Source organism: Atractosteus spatula, chromosome 23 (assembly GCF_055471065.1).
Source record: "Atractosteus spatula isolate fAtrSpa1 chromosome 23, fAtrSpa1.hap1, whole genome shotgun sequence".
Classification (NCBI taxonomy): domain Eukaryota; kingdom Metazoa; phylum Chordata; class Actinopteri; order Semionotiformes; family Lepisosteidae; genus Atractosteus; species Atractosteus spatula.
In genome coordinates this window covers 5,052,354-5,073,340 of record NC_142728.1, presented here as the reverse complement: position 1 = coordinate 5,073,340, position 20,987 = coordinate 5,052,354, and the positions used below count along the sequence as shown (strand labels likewise).

The following is a 20,987-nucleotide window of genomic DNA, read 5'->3' as shown; positions in this document are numbered from 1 at the left end:
TGGTTTCACAGAAATTCTCAGAATAACAATGATTTTTATGGTGTGACTATAAAATAATAAAAAAAATTAATTGTTAAATTGTTAATTTCCTCTGGAGTGAATCCTTAAAGGATTACAGCTGCATGTGGTTGTCAGATAAATTGGTAAACTATTAAATGTTTATTAACTATAGTATTAGCATGATTCTTGAAGAACTGTCTTCCTCTAAATGCCATTAGTTACACCTCTGTTTTGCAAGCGATCATTAAAATTATGGAAAAAAATATTTCAAGCGCTGCATACTGTACCTCTATGGCAATTTGCAATTATCAATTAAATAATTAACAATTTAAATATATTGATATAAATATAGTGCAGTAGTATAGCTAAAATGTGGCTTTCAGTACATGACAAAATCATTCAAATCACTACTCAAAACATTTATTTTAATCTGGCCTCTTTTTCTTTTTTACACATTTATTTGCTTTTAAATATGATCTGTTTTTAAAGACACAATGCATATTTTTATCATTAAAATTTAAAGTAAAATTGGTTCTGATTTAGTTTTCTAATTTTTATACAACATTTCTAATATTTGTGTATACTGTATGTAATTAAAACAATGATTGTGTTAGAGTTATAGAGTAACATCGCATTTGTAACTGTGGTACCAAAATGGTAACAACATCCTCTCTCAACAATGTAATCATTGTAGATAATAAAATTGTTTGTCTGTTACAGTATGATTAGCATACTATGTATGATTACATACGTTTACAGTATGATTAGCGCATTGAATCCTTTCACTTTGTTACATGTTCGTTGTAGTATGCTATTATGCTCCTTCTGTTGACAGGTTCAAGTGATGCATCTTCCAAATAACCTACTGTATACTCCTTGTGTGTTGCAGTCCCTGGCCGTACACAACCCTAGAGCGAGGTTATGACCTGGTGACAGGCGAGCAGGCGCCAGAGAAGATATTCAGGTGTGTTAATGGGAAGTGAATATACTATATATATATACATTTTTTTACTCTACTGAATGTCAGGACTTTCTTCCTGCCCTATACAAATGTAGTGTACATTTTACTCGGCACACAATTTTCTGAAGACATACAAGTAAATAGCCAAAAGTGATTTTCAGGTGAAGACTTCAGGAGCTCTTATTGGGAGGATCATGACAGCTTCTAGCTCTCTCTGTGACAGTGACATACTTTTTGACATGTCATGTTCATGTAGACTGAAATTACAAGCACTGCAGAGTTAAGCACTGCGAATGGGTGACATATCAAAGGTTCTATGTATACTTATACTGTCTGTTGGAGCAAACTGTTTCAATAATTAATAGAAATTGGTTGCTTTTTTTTGTTGTGCTATTCGTCCCAAAGCACTTCACACATACGAGGGGACCCACTTCAGCCACTATTAAAGTGCAGCATTGATTTTTCTCTGTAACGTGCACTGACATTTAACATCTTTGATCCATAAAGGTAATCAGTTTGCGCATTCAGTGTTTGCTTAAAATATTCACTTAAAAAATATGTGGGCATAATTTGTAGTTCAATAAAATAGAACATCACTGGATACTTTTGCAAGGTACTGTAACAATGTAGTGCAAAACAAAGTTCAATCATGTTTATGAATTATGAAAGTATTCGAAGTATGTCCATTATTGAATTATATAAAATAAAAATTAACAAAGGAGAGGACAGCTCACAGTACCAATGCTGTATAAGTGCTGATCTTGTGCGTATCACATTTCACACTAATGTTAACTATGTAATTCAATGATGCAGCTCCACGAATTTTGTGAATTCATATTTCCTATTTTTTTCCTTATTAGTTAGTTTTTCATTCAGTATCTTACACTTTAGGTCATATTATTATATTTACCAAAAAACATGCTGTTCTATTCTTAGCTCAATACTTTTATGCTAAAGACAAATATAGAACCAATTCATTAAAAAAAAATATCTATACACAATCAAGACAGTTAAAGGTTTGGTTCACAATGCAGTTACAGGCATTAATCTTTACTTCATGGGATTACAAATTACCACTTTTAGTGTACTATAAAGTTAATCTAATCTAATGACAGCATTCTGTCTGCAAGCTAACCCTGCCTTGTACTGTATCTATTTGATTGGCACAAGAGTCAATTTTTATTTCTTTTCTTGTGTTCCAGGCCCTAGTTTTGGTTCTGAGACAGTATAGCTTCTAGGGGGATTTCAAAACTCTTACCAAGCTTGCCACAGCCTTACAAATTAGCACATCTTTGTCTTTTTTATTTAAATCCTGAATGGTTTGATAAACTATCATCATTTAACATGCTATTCAGTCTATCAGCATAACTCAGTGCTATATTCTGTTTTTAGGTCTTTATTTAAAGATTTGTTATTTTTTGAGACAGGTTAATGTACTTAACTGCTTTTTCTCCATGGAAAAAGGTGACAGATTTATACCCAGGCAATTACTGTACTAAACAACCTAGTAATGTATACAAAAGAAATTTATGGAAACAAGAAAAGCACTTGGATGAAGTTACAGTGTGAAGGTAAATTATGAAGAGGAATAGGAAAGCATATGAAGAGTATACTTTCAGTGGTTCAGAAATTCTTAGCACTGGAAAATTCACAAAATTACATACATTTTACTGCAGTAACTACATGCTTGAAGATGTCTGTACACTCTGTAAACTATTTTTTCCATTGCATTTGATGGACAATTTGAACAAAGTTTACATGTAGGAAAAAAAAAACAGGTCCTTACTTGAGCAATCAGGGAACAGTTCCTTGCTCATCTGTCATGAATACAGAGCCTCTAACAGCTCTCTATTCCTATTAATTTCTTAAGCATATTACATGTATTTTAAAATAAATCTGCCAGCACCTTAATATTGCACATAGTGAAGGCATAAGGTTTAGACTGGAAAACATAAAGATGTGTGCCTACTGTCTGAGCTTTGTTTAATGCAGATAAAGTGTGATGTTTGTACTGTGTATCATGTAGAAAAAAGATACATGTACTTTGCATAGAAAGTAAGATTACATTTTTACCATAGTACTACCAGTTTTAGTAGCATAACTGTTTTAGTATGGAGATGTTTAGGAAAACACCCTACATATTACTAAAAGATTTTTAAAGAATTTGTAAGGAAAATCAAGCATACAAACATTTGCATTCTCATTATTTTATAGTGATTTAAGTACATTCACGTTTTGAATACATTGCGCAGATGGGTTTTTCAGACTTTTTCACATTTCTGATTAGATAGGTCAGATGAAGATGCTGCAGTGTGTATAGTAGATAAATCTGTCCAATTGCTCATTTCTCTCTAATGCAACAGCCAAATGTTGTGAAACATCAAGGTTATTGTCCTCATGATCCTGAAGTATTGCCTCCATATATCTGTGAAGGATTGGCTTTCTCTGCAAAAAAAATGAATTCCTCTGTTCCTTTTCTATCTTTAAGCAAAATGGCAAAATGTTAATCTTTACATCTGTAGTGGGTATTCACAAGACTCACACACCACCCACCTGGTGCAGAAGGTGTTTTGTGAGCCTCTAGTAATAAACTGAAGGTTAGTTGCCCTTGCTTCACAAGGTCCTAGCAGATCAAGGCCAGACATCTCCTCAGAATGTAACCTGAGCTGTTTCTGTTCACCATGTGATGCACTCCCATGTGGATCTTTAGTAATCCTGATGTTGAGGCACATACAGTACAATATTACTTCCATTAATATGTTTAACGTTTGTGTAGTTCTACATACTACACAAGATACCCATCAATATCCAGAACAATTTTATAGATATCTAATCATATCTAATATAGAGTACAATATTACTAGTAATAATAACATATGAAGCTGCTAGGAAGTAAATGATTATCTCAAAGATATTAAAATTATAAATAAAAAAACCACTGACAATTCTTTATCCATATTACCCCACACACACTTATAGGGGAATAGTCGTAACATTTATAGGCAGGTGTTTTCTTTGCTCCCTATACTGTGAAGTAACATTACAATGAGTAATAAACAAAGCATGGCAGGAATTATAGCAAAACAAAGATTTATTTACAGACAGATACAAATACACACATGCTAGTACTGTATGATTGTTGGTTATTTGCAAGAAATGTAAGTACCTAGGCCCTGCATTATATAGATCCTGGAAACCTCATCCCTGATAGTAATCCTTAGAATGGATCCTAAACAAAGCTTTTTCCCTACTCTAAATAGTGCATTAGCATGCAGCTCAGTTTTTTATTTAGCCTGGTAGATACCACAAGTAAAGAATATTTTCACAACTGTAACGCAAAGGTCCCTTACCTAAATCATAAAATTGGTCTCTTCTGGGCACAAATTACCAGGCTTGTTTGTTAGTCTGACTTCCTCTTCTTCTTCTATTCAGGGACACAGGGAAACCTGAGCCTTGGCAAGCAAAGGGCGCAAGGCAGGGTACTCCAAAAATGAGACATAATGATAGAAACATGTCTAACTTGGGGCTCAAAGATTATGAGTCTCATGCTTTATGGACTGACCTAGTCAGATATCACTTAATACATAACCGTAATATTTTATATTGAGCTGGCGTCTTTAAGGCCAAAGCAATGCAAAGCACTTGAAAGGACTTCATTTAATACATGTAATAAAAATAGAAAACACGCACATGATTGCAAATCAAACAAAACTTCAAGATGAAAAATATTTCAATTAGATAATGCCACATTTTATTTTTAATTTATTTTCAAATTATTTAGAAAATTCCAACTGAGGGTGAATCTCTGGTGAAAGGGGTTAAAGAGTTCCAAAATCGGGGGATGCTGTAACAAATGGCAGCTTTTTGCTTCCTTTCATCTGCAATCCATTCCAGGAATACACAACTTAAACCAGAATTAAGACTTTTTAATGTATGCACGGGCTGATAAAAAGTAGACAGACATTTCAGTTAAAGAGTTGGAACCTATACCATTCAGTGCTTTAAATGCGACAGAGTTTTAGAATTTCAGAATTATATACTGGCAGGCAATGCAGTGATACCCACACAGGAGTAAAAATGCCCTTTGTTCCTTTTTGTTAACATTCTAACATTTCCATTCTGCTTTAAGTTTTTTTTACAAACATTTCTTTTGGAAAAAAAATATTGGTGCATTTAAAGTGTGACAGAGCTAGACACCAGTCCTCTAGTGATTATTACACAGAATCCAATGAGGTCCTTAACTCCTATGGAAAGTACAGTATAAACCTAATGTAATACTCCATTCTCCACAGGACACTTGTGTATTTCATTATAATGGCCCTGTCGGTAATGGGGTTTATCTCATTTGAATTCAACCAAAATTATCTCTGACACACACACACTACTGTGTAATTTTGAAATAAAGCAAGACCAATAATATATTCTCCCCAGTCTTATACTAACGCTGTCTAAATTTCTAATTGGAAAATATATTTTTTTGGGCTATATGGAAAATTAATACTCTTAGGATTTCTTTCAAGATTATTTTTTTGTAATCCAAACATGCTTATTGTGTTTAGGTATGATTGTAAAACTAGGTATACAGTAAGGAAAAACTCATATTGGACACAGAAATGAAAATGATTTTTAATTTTCTATGTATTGTTCATGGTACTATATCAGTGCATTAAGTACAAGGTTATTACAAAGTTACATTATGCATCCATTTCCTTGAAACTCAGTGCATTTTAAAAATCTATTAATAAGTACTTACCAGTTTTTAGTGAAAGCATTTTTTGTAACAGCTATACAGTATTTGAACAGCTTTTATAACTTGGTGTTAACTATAGTGTCAGTAGTATCAATTATTAAAAATAATATAAGGAAAAATAGGAAATACTATAAAATGGTAGCTTTAAAAAATTTCACTCTAAGAAAGCCCCAGCAAATCAAAGAAAAAAGGAAGAGGGAGCAATGCATTATACAACTGTCTAATGGGCTCTGTGCTTTAGCTTGGTGACCTCATTACTTACAGTATTTGTTTGCTCATATAGCTTTGAAATATTTATGGACATCAAAGTCTTCACAGCAAGTTTTCATTATTATGCTGTAGTTTGTTATTGTTCCCTTTTCCTGCTAAGTGACTATTTTACATTATATTTTATATAAAATATAATGTATATGTATATTGTACTAAAGTAATGTGCTTTTAACAGTCAGTAACTAAACTTGGCAGTGTCAACATTTCAGAGAACAAACAAAACAGCATATAGATGCAGTTTAAATACTCTTAGTCAACACTTTCTTTTTATTCTTCACAATTTCTCATTTATTATTCAAATGCTGTTCCATTTTTTTGTTATGGTAATATTTGCTGGGTAAAATATGTCATATCCTAAAATTTGCCAAACTAGAAGTTTGACCTTCTCATTTTAAGGTCCAACACTGTGGGAAAATGTTCTTACTGTACTGTACTTAGTGTAACTTCCAAGTATACATTTTTTTTACTATTCAAAAGTATTTTTATCTTCTGTCTGTACAGTTATGAGAACATAAAAGAATTCTGCTTTAAACAAAGTGTCATTCTACATTCTGCAGAGCAAAATGTCCTTGAGCTGTTTTCATTTGTAGGGAACTGAATATTTAAGATTTATTTATTTGCATAATGTGATTTTTGGACTAGTTAAATTGTTCATAGTTTCAAACAATGTGCACAACTCTCATATGGCATTTTTGAGTTATTTATTTTTACCTTCATAAAGAACAAATAAAAAGAAAACAAAGTTATACAATTTATAATAATTGTAGAATAGAAAAATAATCAAAGACCCACATTCCATTAATATTCCATAATATTTTTCTAGAGAGCTGTAAGGACATTTACAAAACTGGAATTGCTTAAACTTCTAGTTATTTAAATTGTTCATATTCAATTACAATATTTATTTTGGAAGAATACTGTGGATACAATAATTCAGACATGCGTTTATTAAAAGTGTATTATGTTGTTGAGTCAAGTTACTTATAAAAGCATTCCCATAATACATTGGAAGACCTTGTGCTTCCAGTCACTATGAGTTGTCCTGTTATAATTTGGTCCCTTATAAATTATTGTCCGTTTCATGTGAACTGACATCTTTTAGAAAATAAACTCTAAAAATGAGACTCTGATGCCTATTCATGATGGGACACCTGTAACTGTACGTGTTTATTTATATCCTGTACATCTTTCCAATCCCAGTGTACTTTGTGTGCTCTTTCAGGTCAACATACAGCCTTGGCCAAGGCTTGTGGCTTCCTGTCAGTAAGAGCTTTGTAGTTCCTCCAGTGGAGCTCTCTATCAACCCCCTGGCCAGCTGTAAGACTGATGTGTTAGTTACAGAGGATCCAGGTGATGTAAGGTGAGTCTGCAGCACTCCTAATTGTTTTATAATTATATAAATCTAATCACAAATTGTTGATAAATACATATAAATGTATGACAAAATATCATATAAATACATATAAATGTATTTATTGAGTAGATTACTGTTTACAGTACACTTTAGTCAAACAATCACTTCCTATCATGTCATCTGATTGTGTCTTCTTTTAAATCCCCATATTATTAACAAGTAACAGCTGTTAGCAGTTTGGATGTTGGCCTTTAATTAAAGGCACAGTAATTTTCCTGCTGGTTCTGCTCACTTTTACGTAGGGATTTTGCTCCACAGGCCTCAGACCAAGACGTTTTGTTGATTTTGAGATACAGAAATGTTTCATAGTCTCGTAGTTTATACCTAACAGGGCAAGAACCCAGTTACAATATGTCTCTATTTTTTAGATAATGGATTTTTCTGTCTTTTCTTTGTCTACACCTAAAACAAGTTGTTCTTCGCAAGTGAAAATTTGTTATTTAAAATGAAAATCTAATATTTCTCAATACACATTAAGAGAAAATCCTGAGATTAACAGATGCACAAAGCAGCCGTTATACAGTATATGTAATCTAAAATGTCTGTTTCTATACATTCACATTGCTTGACTGAATAAATGGATTCTGCAGTGATTTTTTGTGGTGGAATTATGACATGGCAGAGAAAATGACTCTTGAATCTACAGCCGCTGTAAAAAATGACTGATTTATTATCCATGATTTTAGCAGTTTTTGCTTTCTGTTCGGTTTAAGCCTGGCTTTTGAGTTTTACATTTAGCTGATATTGCCCTTAACAGTCTTTTTTTCTCTGTTGATATAGAGAAGCCGTTATATGTGATTGCTTTGCCCAGAACTGATTTCTATATTATTTTACTTATATGTGCCCTTGGAAGACTACAGAATTTTAGTGCTTGGGCTGAAGTTTTATAAACCAGAGGTTCACATCTTTTTGGACAGTGGACCAGTCAGGTTAAAATATGAGAATAGTATGCAGACAGCCCAGCTCCTCATGATTGAGCTCAGACATGCAGCATAAACCAACCAATACTACCTGTACTATGAAAATTATAATTTACAGTAAGTAATGAGATTGTTGATGTTGTTTTTCAGACATTAGATTCTCGACATTATGTTCCATCAATGACCGTCTCAACTCAATTGGACATCTGGCTTATCATGAAGTTTACACTAATATTTAGTTTTCAGTCAGACAAGCACTGAAAAGTGTGTAGGTAAATGCATTAGAAACTTTACTGCCTTGTCCGACAATGCTGGCTAATCTGAAGCAATTTAAAGCCAGACTTCACTGTAGTATTGATGGAAAAGTATGGCTTTAAAGCATGTCACAGGATTGTTTTGCAAGACTTCTTTGCTTTGTTGAATTCGGGCTTGAGAGGATGTCATTGTTGAGGCTCGCAAAATTTGTTAAATTTCTGTTGGGTACATACTGTACAATATGTTGGGATTTTTTTTTTAAATTGTGGAGGTTCTCTCTGATGCTATGGTTCACATTACTTGGAGTCTCTTTTGTGACCAAATCTCTATTTTTTTGATAATACGGTAGCTTCTGTTTTTTTTTTCCTGCAGGTGAAAAAACACTTCCTGATGTTAGAAAGTAGTTTATGGTGATCTAGGCCAATCTCATCACATAGAGCTGCAAAGGTTTCCAAATTCAGAGGAAAGAACTTGATAAAATTGATAGTTTTAAGTATTCCCAGTTTTAGGTATTCACTACTGTTTGTTCTCCACCTCCTTCCTTTACTTTTATTGTGCTGGGTTTCATCTTTTGATGCCTCACAATCATTTAAGATTCTCTGACTTTTTTCTCTTCAACATGCCAGTTAAAAGTCTCTGGTCCAGTTAGGGATTCAAAAAGCCTGTTCCAAGCACGTCGTGGCGAAACCCAAGAGCATCCGTTCACACAGACACCACATAAAAGCTTCCAACTATTTAGTTTTAGAAAATGATATATTACACAAGGATGTTTGTCTGCAAATTACAATGTGAATAGAAATGTAATATTGTTTCGTGCCATTATTGTTAAATTCGATATATGGACGAGGTACACATGATTATATTATGCTTACATTATGATGTTCATTATTACTATTTTTATCTCTGCGGATTATCGCCATTACCCTTGCAGCCACCAGTGGTCTGGATACCACAGGTTGGAAACCACTGCAGTAGACTCCTGTTTTGGCTTACTTGCATATATTATCATTAAGTTTGAGAATGTTATTACAATTCTGCCATCAAAATGAAAGGTGTCAGCTGGTTTTGCTCTGCCCAGCAGTTGTTCTTGGTATGTAGTTCTATTATGTAATGCTTTTCCAAAAGCCATTTGAGACTAAAAGACTGACTTCAATATTTAGATCATGTTTAATCTTCACAAATGGACTTTTCTCAGTTTTAAATTTGTTTAAAACTGTTTAAGTGGCATACCTTTAAAAAACAGTTTATTTTTATTTTCTTTTACAAGTATATAGAAATTTTTGTCATACAGCAATACTGGGCAGTTTTATAAAACATGTAATGTGAAAGGTGTTAAGATGGCCACAACAAATTATTTTACCGAAAGCTATTTATTTATTTTCAGAAGTTATTAACAGTTTGATTAGATTTGTTGACAAAATTTAACACATTATTATTAATTGTTGAGAAAGAACTAAGGAGATGCTACATGTTATAGAGCTTGTAGATGTTGTTTTTTTTCAAATGAATACAGACCTTATAGAATCTTGTAAGCTTTATTTACAGGCTTTGAAATACAAAATCTAAGTTTCGATATTTGACTTATGAAAACAAGATAATTAAAATGCTTATAAGTAGTTAATATACAGACCTAATGCTCCTAACAATTATGTTTGCAAAGGAGTGTGGGTGGCAACACTCCAAATTTAAATGCAACAAAAGCCCAGTACACCAACAAAATAATTTAACACTAAACTATAAACTACATGTAGATTATCTCTCTTGAATTAATCCTTTGCACTTTTCATGATGTGTCATACAGATGGCGACTTTTATTATTACTACCTTCCCATTTTCCTTCATTTGCAAAGCATGGAATTATAGACAATCCCAGGAAAATTAGAGGCTTTATATACAGTATATACTGTATATAAATTCGAATATATAACAATTCCATATTTATTTCACACAAAATAAAAGTCTTGAGTTAAGAAAATTACGCATGGAAACTAAGCCATTAAATACTGTAGATTGTGTTAGATAACCACAGAATATAGACCAAAAAATATGTTTTTAATAAAGTTTCCTCTGTACTGCGAATAAGCTGCTTATCATAGAGAGTTATTTAACTGACTAAATAAAAAGTATTGTGTTGTGGTCAGAAAGGCTGTTAAAAATAATGCCACAGTTTCATGGAGCAGTGGTAACATCAGAAATACATTTAAATGTCTCATGGTTTAATTAAATTTCAAACATGTTCTTAATTATTTTGCTTGAATAGCTTTCTACTGGTTCAGGATTTACATGTGAATTAAGATTTTTAAGATTTCAGTGTGCAAAGACAAAAACAGTGAAACATTTTTGCATTAATTAAAATCTCCTAGTTAGACTTATGAACCCGTAATGAATAGCACAAGAATTTCACACTGTGTTAGTCCCACTGACAGGCTTGAATGTGAATGTGTTGTTCCATGATGATAATTTCAGTGAAATAGACCATGCTTCCTGTTTTGCCATGACAAGTTGAGTATCTACATTATATGGACCTTTATTTTTCATGACCTTCCTCCTGAGGAAACTACACTGTGGCCATTCCAGAAACACAATGCAATCACTTGTTCATGCAAGCATGAGCAATATCAGGGTTACAAGAATTTCAATGACCTCAAAATAATTATTTTCTGGAACAATGGAGGACACAACTTATTACATGTCTTAATTAGAAAGATTGATGCATCGGCTGGCATGAGTCAGGGTAAAGGAAACTGGATTATTCTCAAAATGTGCTAATATCCTACAGTTTTTCAAAGGCTTACTGTAGATGGATGTATTATGCAGAAGTATAAGTACATGCAGATTTCTCTTCACTGATCTGATACACTGTATTTATTTTAAAAAAACATTGAAAAGTGATGAACAACATATGGGTATTTTCTTCAAGTTCCATTAATCCTTTTTGATTTGGTGCAGTTACTTTCTTATGACAGGAAACCAACATTCTGTTTATCCAAACTGGTCAAGGAAAGGCATTGACACATGCCATAGTAAACAATAATGGTCTCTATTATTTTAGGATCTCAACGATAACTTGCCCCTTCCTAATTCTTCTTATTTCATGTATCTAGTGTACATGACACCACTGTACCTGTACCTACACCACTGTGGTGTAGCTGATTGGACTGGTTCTTCTTTTTCACTAGAGTTACAAACAGCTTATAACACCGTAGGTGTGAGAGAAATCTGGAATTGCGAACTGTGGACTTTCGGATTTAACTGATTGCAAACCTAGTTTTACGTTGTATTGATATCCTAATCCCTGTTTATTTCTACCTAATGATGAGACACTATACATTTTTAATGCAATGTAATATAAAACTTCAATTTGAGAATAACAACTACTGAGAAAATTATCCTTAAACTGTGGAATGAACCCATTATGGACATATTACATTGCTGGCTAATTGTGTTTAGGGATATAGTTCATCTTGAGCAGTCAACTAACAGTTTAAATAGTACAGATTAATGTATATTAGAAGCATAGGGTGAGGTCTCTGCTTTCTTGGGCTTAAGTGTCTGTTAGAATGAAGTATTGACATTTTTATGTGAGCTCTTTATACTGTATGAAGTTCCTCGTGATTATGCCATTTTATGTTTATTTTTTTCTTTTTCTCTTTCAAAAAAGAAAATGCTGATCACAAAGAGGGGGAAAGGAAGAGCCAAGGCAATGTGTTGGCATTCTGGGCACAGAACATATTATCTCTGTCTCAGCATGTTGTTATCCATATCTGCCAGGGCTCACTGTCCCATAGTCTAGTGATATGCATGGAAGATCAGCATAATTCTATGGCTCTTCAGAACTGAAGTGTTATTGAAGGTGTTTGAATTCATTAAATGAAACCGCTCATGCTGCAGAAGGGTGGGACTGCTAAAGTCAGCGCTTATCTAAATTTTGCTTCCGATTTGAAGCAGATAAGTGGACCTGTTTTACCAAAGATTCTGGTGACCTAGAATAGAGTGAGCACAAGTGGTTTGTTCTGCTTTTTTTTTTTTAAGAACACTCATACTAGACAGAGCACATAATGGGCCGTGAATAGTATATATGCAGAAGCTAACTCACTCGACACAGTGTGATGGATCTTCCCACTCCACAGATAACTACAATTCATTTATTATGGACACACAAGTGGAGTTTATTAAACTGTACATTTGAAAGTGTTTCAAAATGTCATTTTTCTTTCCACTGCCGAACAGCCACCATCTATCTGCTCCAACATTGTAAACAAGGTGAAGCTAGGTCTTAGAGAAGTGGGGTTAACATACAGTATTTAATGTTGTGAAACTTAGTGTTAATTGAATAGTTTTAAAGGTATCACTTAAAGAGTAAGTAACCACTATAAATGAATAACTATGGGTCACACTTGATCAAACTTGTTACTTCTAATTAACTCTTGTTACTAACAAACGTTTGTTACGTCTAATTAGTTCATAGTTCTGTGATTTTCAATAGAAATAATAACTGTTCCGATGCTGAGTAATGCTAGGAGTTTTAAATCAATAAGCTCATAACATCAACATATTTAAATACCATTTCTTAAGTTACAAAGGCTCAAACAAGTTACTTAATTGACATGGCCCATTTTATAATTGTGTGGAAGAAAGTAGTTGCTTGAGTTCCATAATGCATTGTGTGATATGGAATTTATTGATTGCCTTTTTGGTTAGTAGGGTATTACTGAGGTCTTTGACAGACCAATTACAGTAATACTAATGCAAATAAAGATCATTTAAGGTTAGCAATATCTTGTGGTTACAGTTATTGTGAACACTGGTATTCTGACTGGAAGAATGGAAGGAAAGCAGTCGTGGACGAACTGTAGTCAATTTACCCCACATTGTACCAATGAGACACCCCAAAGGGTGCTATTGGGGCATTCATACAGTATAACAGTTTGGTAAATGGCAAAGTTTTCAGATCATTCAGTTTCTGTAAAAGCAGTGTGGCAAATGGATTAGGGTTCTGGCCTTAGGTAATTGATAAAATTTGTATTTTAAAAATGCAATTGTAAGTCAATTTGGATAAAATTCATTGAAATAATGTTTGAATGGCTGCTGTTAAAGCTTTATAAAATTTCCATCACGTGCTTTTAATTGGCCTTATTGGAGTGGCTAGTGATCACTTTACGTAGCTTAGGTGCTTAGCACTGTTCTGAAGACCTACTGGTGAACAATGAACTGAAACATTATTTTCCATTCAACAATGAATACTTCACCTCTGTTCTCCATGAAACAGATGATTTATAGCATTCTCTTGCAGATAATAAGTTAAGAAATATTAGAGTACTAGATGTAATCATTATAATGAATAAAACTAAAAATCAGAAAAAAAGTATATTCTTCACCACCAGATGTATTTTCATATGAGAAGCATGGAATATCAGTACAGTAGTATGACCACTTATTTAGTTTTAGCGTTATATATATTTTTACAAAATTTTACAATTTTGTTTCAGTTTATGTCTCTACAACATTTGTACCCGTTTTATTTTAACTTCAGCTGAGAAGAATTCTAAATTTCTACTGTGACATATCTTAATGAAGCCCTTCACTTAGACCTATAGAAGGCATAGATAGTCACCTCAGCGACAGTTCAAATCGAGAAACTCCAATTTAAATAGAAAATGTGTCTGAAACACCTCATTTTGTGGCAGACAAATGCCATCTGGGGACATACAGTATGCACAAATTGAGGTGGTAATCTGATGGTGAAACAGGCAGTATCTATTTTATAATGTACAATACAACAGGAAAAGAAAATCTGGAGTGTGATTTATGAATAGATTAAATTAAATGAGGGCCGAGGGTTTAAACACTCACCATAAACGTACCACACCCAGAATGACAGGGATTGAGAATTTATCTCCTTCAGTTTCGATTTGTTGAATATGTGATTAATGACGGTAACTATATCTGTGCCTGGAATAATACCAAACTCGAAGAATTCCAGGGGAAATTTGGTCAGGAGATTAAATTAATCTGCTGCGAATGATGCAGGGATGTAAACTGAAAGAAAATATTTTTTTGTCCAGCCTTTTTTCTAAAAAAATCTCAGGGAATCTGTTTCAACAATGTGGCTAATTCACTTATATCAGGCACCCACAAGCCACAAGTGTTTCCTCGTTTCAGTTGTAAATACACATTACCTTAATTAGCTCTTATGTCTCCCATTCTTTGCTTAATCTGAAGAGGTCTTTTGTGAGATGGCATGAGTTTCTTTTTGGTGATGTACCTGTACTACACAAACTGTAGACATGACCATGTACAGTAGTAATATCTCTACCAAGGAACATTTCATGAGTCATCACATGTATTTCCAAATTACAGAATAATTGCTCTGAACACATGTGGAAACTCAGTCCATTTTTTAAAGTCCATTTTAACAGTGCCTATTTGTGCAGAAATAAATATTTTAATATTTTCCTGACTCAGGCAGCTGTCAGCTGCTGAAGACATCTGGACCGGCAAATTGACTCCTGGTGGGAGCAATTGAATTTCCAGCATTTGAAATCTGTCACACCATCACAAAATATTAAAAATGACACTTTTCTATTGTTTTGCTTTAAGGGAATCAACTTTGGTTTTTAAAGGGAAATTATGTCATGTTATTTGCTAAACCGCTTTATACCATACGGTGTCGCGGGAAGCCAGAACCTACCCGGCAAGCAGCGAGCACAAGGCAGGGTACACCCTGGATGGGGCGCCAGTCCATCACAGGGCAAGAGCAAGTCAATCATACATGGGGACAATTTGGAGGCCACTGTAAAGGCCAAGTGAGGAAATTTGGCCAACACAGCGGGATAACTCCCTACTCTTATCGAGAAATGCCCAGGGATCTTAAATGACCACTAAGAGTCAGCACCTCGCTTTATCGTCTCATCCGAAAGATGGCGCCCACTGCAGTATAGTGTCCCCGCCACTATACCGGGGTATTAGGACCCATACAGACCACAGGATGGGTGCCCTCTGCTGGTCCCACTAACACCACTTCCAGCAGCAACCATAGCTTCCCAGGAGGTCTCTCACCCAGGTACTGATCGGGCTCAACCCTGCTTAGCTTCAGTGGGTAGCCAGTTGAGAGCCGCAGGATGATGTGGCTGCTGGCCAAGGGAAATTATAATTCAAAGAATAAAGTTGTCTTTATTTTTAGCAGATCAGAACACTTACGCATCATAAAATGTGCACACTGATTTCGCAAACGTAATGTTTTTAGTATTGTTTAAGAAAAGTATCAAATTAAAAAAATAAAACCTTTTAAAAATTCCTTTACTGACATACATTTGTGTTTTCAGAGATTTTTTTTGAAGTAGTTTAAGGATTGAGAAGAATTGAATGAAATGACTGATTGGCTATTTGAAGCAAAGAACCTAATAAAAAAAGAGAAATTGCTTTAATCAAAATAACCCTCAATGTTAATTGTTGAATTGTAGTCTAGTGGTGAGAAAATAAATTATTCACAATTTATTAATGCAGGATCAATATTTGATGCTGGATTATGAACGAAATAATAACTTTAACAAAAGGCATCAATTGTAGTGTTGAATAATTGAGTTTATGTGTAATAAAAATGTACCATCTTATTAATGTATTTATAAGCCCCACTGGCACTAGAATTTTGAGTCAGGTAAATCATAATGTTTCACATGCAATGTATGCTCTTAATTATGTAGAGTATTTTCAAGTTTTACAAAAAAGCTTTATCCGTTTACCTATATAACTGCCCCACTAGACACAAACTGTAACTCATTACTCGTCTTTACTCGTTACTGGGCTGATACTACACTTATCTGCTGATGTCTGGAATATGAATAGAATTAATAACTTCAGCTGTCTCTGTGGGGCAGAAAATAAATATATTTATTATCTTTAGATGCATCTGTTAGCAGTAGATGATTAAAGCACAGTCTGCAGAGACATGTGAAAGCATTCTACAGAATGAAATGTGTCAGAGCAAAACAACCAGTGGTTTGAACTCCAAAAGTGTGCTGCTGCTGCTGTATCTCCAGATTAAGGTTACAAAACACTATCATTTTTAGTTAACCGCATGACATTCAGATGCATATTTGACAGACAATTTTTTTATTCAGTTTTCTGGGCACAACAGGCATTGTCAAGCTCAAATAGATTTTTTTTTTGTCCGTCGAGATCAAAGCATTTTGCTCTGTTGTACTAAATGCATGAAAGGTTGATTAGCATCTCATGTCGCAATTCCTAAAAATTCCTTGAATCATTTTTAAAAATTATGTTAACATCCACCCTTAATAAATTTTATCCAGGTAAGTAGACCTTGCGTTTATGTACTTTTCCATAGTTTTACAGTGATCACCTGGAAACTGATAGGTCTGCTGTTTTACTCCTGTTTCATCACCATGCTTTACAAACACTAGACCATATACAGTAACAGATGGAATACACCATCTACTATTATATACATTCCCTAGAATCATGGTATTGTACGTAATGTTATTCCTATAGTCCCTATAGAAAAAAAAAACTACATAAATCAGTTCTTTAGTTTAACTAACTAACATATATGTTTACTCCCTTGCACTTGCTTACAGTTACTTTATTGATCCCGTGAGGGAAATTGCAGTGCAACAGCAGCTTTACACAGACAACACAGCTACAGTGTAACGAATGATACAATAATAATAATAGTATAATACATACAATACAGTCAGTACAGTGAGGGGTGCACTAAAAGAGTTACTCACAGTCCGGACACACAAAGAACAAACTAGAACAGAACAGTATGCAGAAAAATCGTATAACACATATGAATATAAGTATAGATGTAATATAGATATAAATAGATATAAATATAAATGTATTGCACGGGTCCCTGGCATATATTGCACAAAAAACGGTTGTGTACGTGAAAAGAAAGAGAGCAGATGTAGCAGTAGATGTGTAGATGTGTTTAGTCTAGAAACAGGTCACTGTCAATGTTGCCTCTGCTCAGACGCAAGGTGGATGTGTTGTACAGTCTTATGGCAGAAGGCAAGAATGACCTCCTGTAGCGCTCCCTGTCGCACCGTGGATGAATCCGTCTATTGCTGAACGTGCTCTTCATTTCTACAAGCCTGTCATAGAGGGGATGGGAGATGTTGTCCATGATGGCCTCTAGTTTGGAGACCATTCTCCTCTCAGCCACTACCTCCAAGGGGTCCAGGTCAGACCCAATGACAGAGCTTGCTCTCCTGATGAGCTTGTTCAGCCTTTTTGAATCCATTGTTTTAATCCCAGGGCCCCAGCATACCACTGCGTAGAAAATGGCGCTCGCTACCACCGACTGATAGAACATATGTAGCATATGTAGCATATGTAGCATACTCAAGAAGTAAAGTCGGCTCTGTCCCTTCTTATAGATGGCCTCGATGTTCTTAGACCATTCCAGTCTATCGTCGATGTGGACTCCCAGGTACTTGTACGAGTCCACCATCTCCACGCCACTCCCATGGATGTAGACAGGAGTAGGTTTGACCTTTTTCCTCCTGAAATCTACCACCAGTTCCTTTGTCTTTGTAACATTCAGTTCCAAGTGGTTCTCCCCACACCACTCCACAAAGCTGCTGACCAGTCCTCTGCACTCCTCCTCCTGCCCACCCTTGATACATCCCACAATTGCAGAGTCATCTGAGAACTTCTGCAGGTGGCATGACTTTGAGTTGTACTTAAAGTCCGAAGTATAGAGGTTGAAGAGGAATGGAGAAAGGACTGTCCCCTGAGGAGCGCCTGTGTTACTCACTACCTGTTCAGACACACAGTTCTGAAGTCTCACAGACTGTGGTCTGCCAGTCAGGTAGTCAGTGATTCACGAGGTCATGGAGGCATCGACTTGCATCTCCTCCAGCTTCCTCCTTAGAAGTAAGGACTGGATGGTATTGAAGGCACTGGAGAAGTCGAAAAACATGATCCTTACAGTGTTGCAAGCCCTGTCCAGGTGTGAGTAGGCCCTTTGCAGCATGTAGATGATCGCATCCTCCACACCAATATTAGGCTGGTAGGCAAACTGTAGGGTGTCCAGTGATGAGCTAACCAGGGGTCTCAGGTGGGATAAGACCAGCCTCTCCAGTGTCTTCATAACGTGAGATGTCAGTGCAACTGGTCTGTAGTCGTTGAGGACAGAGGGGCGCCCTTTCTTTGGTACCGGGACCAGGCATGATGTCTTCCAGAGCACAGGGACTCTCTCCAAGCGCAGGCTCAGGTTGAACAGTCGCTGGAGCACTCCGCTCAGCTGATCAGCACAGGCCCTCAGAACTCTGGGACAGACGTTGTCTGGTCCTGTGGCCTTACCCTGGTGCAGCCTCTTCAGCTCCTTCTTCACCTGGTCAGCCGTGATGGTCAGCCTGGCCTGGGGGATGGTGCTCATAGCGCTTTCAGTGCTGCAGGTGTTAATGGCAGAGGTGTTGGAGAGTGGCAGTTGTGGGGGATAGGGGGGTGAGTAGCTGTCAGGGGTTGTAGCTGTAGGCGGCCATGATTGTGGGGGGATGGAGGAGGTGTTGGGCAGTCTCAGCTGTGAAGGGTTAGGGAGCGTGTGGCTGTGGGGGGATGGGTGTTGAGCCACATGGGGCCCTGAATCAAACCTGTTAAAAAAGTGGTTCAACTTGTTGGCCATCCCCAGGTTCCCCTCCGTTGCACCCCCAGCCTGTTTGAAGCCAGTGATCTCCCTCATGCTGCTCCATACATCTCTCACCCTATTCCTTTGCAGCTTGTCCTCCACCTTCCTCCTGTAGGCGTCCTTGCTCTCTCTTAACTTCTGCTTTAGTTCCCTCTGTACACGCTTGACCTCTTCCTTATCCCCCCTCCTAAAGGCTCTCTTCTTGTCATTCAGCTGAGCCTTCAGGTCGCTGGTGATCTAGGGTTTGTTATTGGGAAAGCAGTGTACGTCTTTGGTGGGGATGGTGTTGTCTACGCAGAAGTTAATGTAGTCAGTGACACAGTCCACCATGCTGTCTATGTCGTCCCCATGTGGTTCGCACAGCACATCCCAGTCGGTAGCCTCCAAAGCACCACGTAGATCCTCCATAGCCTCCTGAGACCATCTCCTCACAGTCCTCATGGTCGCAGGTTGGCGCTGGACAATAGGCGTGTACAGTGGTATAAGCAAGACAAGGTTGTGATCTGATCTGCCAAGGTGGGGAAGGGCTGTGGAACTATATGCATCCTTAGCATTGGCATATAATAAGTGCAGTGTTTTGTTTTCTCTGGTCGGGCACTTAACAAACTGGTGGAAAGTAGGCAAAGTGGTGGAAATAGGTACGTGGTTAAAGTTCCCTGAAATAGCTATAAAAGTGCTAGGGTGCTTTGTTTGTAGCCTGGCTGTGACTGTGTGTATGATGTCACATGCTGCCTCTGCGTTTGCCTTAGGTGGAATGTAAACAACAACAAAGATGGCGCATGTAAACTCCCGCGGCAGATAGTATGGACGCAGTCCTATGGCTACCAGTTCGATGTCCGGGTTACAGACACGCTCCTTAACATGAGTATGTCCAGGATTACACCATCTGTTGTTGACAAGCACCGCGAGCCCCCCTCCTTTCCTCTTACCGCTCTCGGTGTTTCTGTCCGCCCGCACCGTCTGAAAGCCGCCGATGGTAACGTTCGAGTCCGGAATAAGTTCCTGCAGCCATGTCTGGGTGAAACACATGATACTGCATTCACGATACTCCCTCTGGCTCCTCACCAATGCTCCCAGTTCGTCCATCTTGTTCGCTAGGGACCTCACATTTCCCATGATGATCGAAGGAAGGTAGGGTTTAAATCTCCTTCTCTTCGCCTTTCACGTCGCACCAGCCCTACAGCCTCGGCTTCTCCTCCTCAGCTCCTCCAGCACCGATGGCTTCTCTCCAGTGAATAGAGCCGGATGCGCTAGCGCGATCAGTTGGCCCTGCGTGTAGACAATGCCTCTGTATCTATCGGCATTGCAACCCGATAGGAACAGAGGTCCGAGTATCAGAAAAAATAAGAAAAAGTATCTCAGCTTCCTTGTATCCATCATGTTGTGATCTCAAATCTAGTTGCCGGCAAGGGTATGATGAAAAAACACTAACACACTAGCACTAACTAACTGAAAGAAACAAAAAGACAACAAAGAGACACAGAGCTGCTGTAGCAGGCTGCCACTAACACGGCGCCATCTTGATACTGATTTGGGAAATTATTAAACTCTTATATATGTTTCATTATGCATCATCTGTTGACCTCCTCATGTTTTAAGTTGCCCACCATAGCTGTCCCCTTTTCTGGTTCTTCTTCCAAATTTCTGCCACGATTTGAGTTGCTTTTGTTTTTTTACTGCAAAGTGTAATGCAGGATCCCGTCATTCTAGCTCTGTATGTCCACCACAGTGATGAGTGGTTTGAGGGTCCAACCCTTTTTACA

At 36.6% G+C, this 20,987-nt stretch overlaps 1 protein-coding gene across 1 annotated transcript in view; it reads left to right on the top strand.

Moving 5' to 3' along the window:
* The window catches only part of LOC148816087 (astrotactin-2-like), a 312,272-nt gene that overhangs the window by 220,041 nt on the left and 71,244 nt on the right, over positions 1 to 20,987 (top strand). The window contains exons 7-8 of the mRNA XM_088904657.1: positions 890 to 964; positions 7,204 to 7,341. Of these exons, the coding sequence (XP_088760783.1) occupies positions 890 to 964; positions 7,204 to 7,341 (213 nt within the window). The remainder of the gene's footprint in view (positions 1 to 889; positions 965 to 7,203; positions 7,342 to 20,987) is intronic.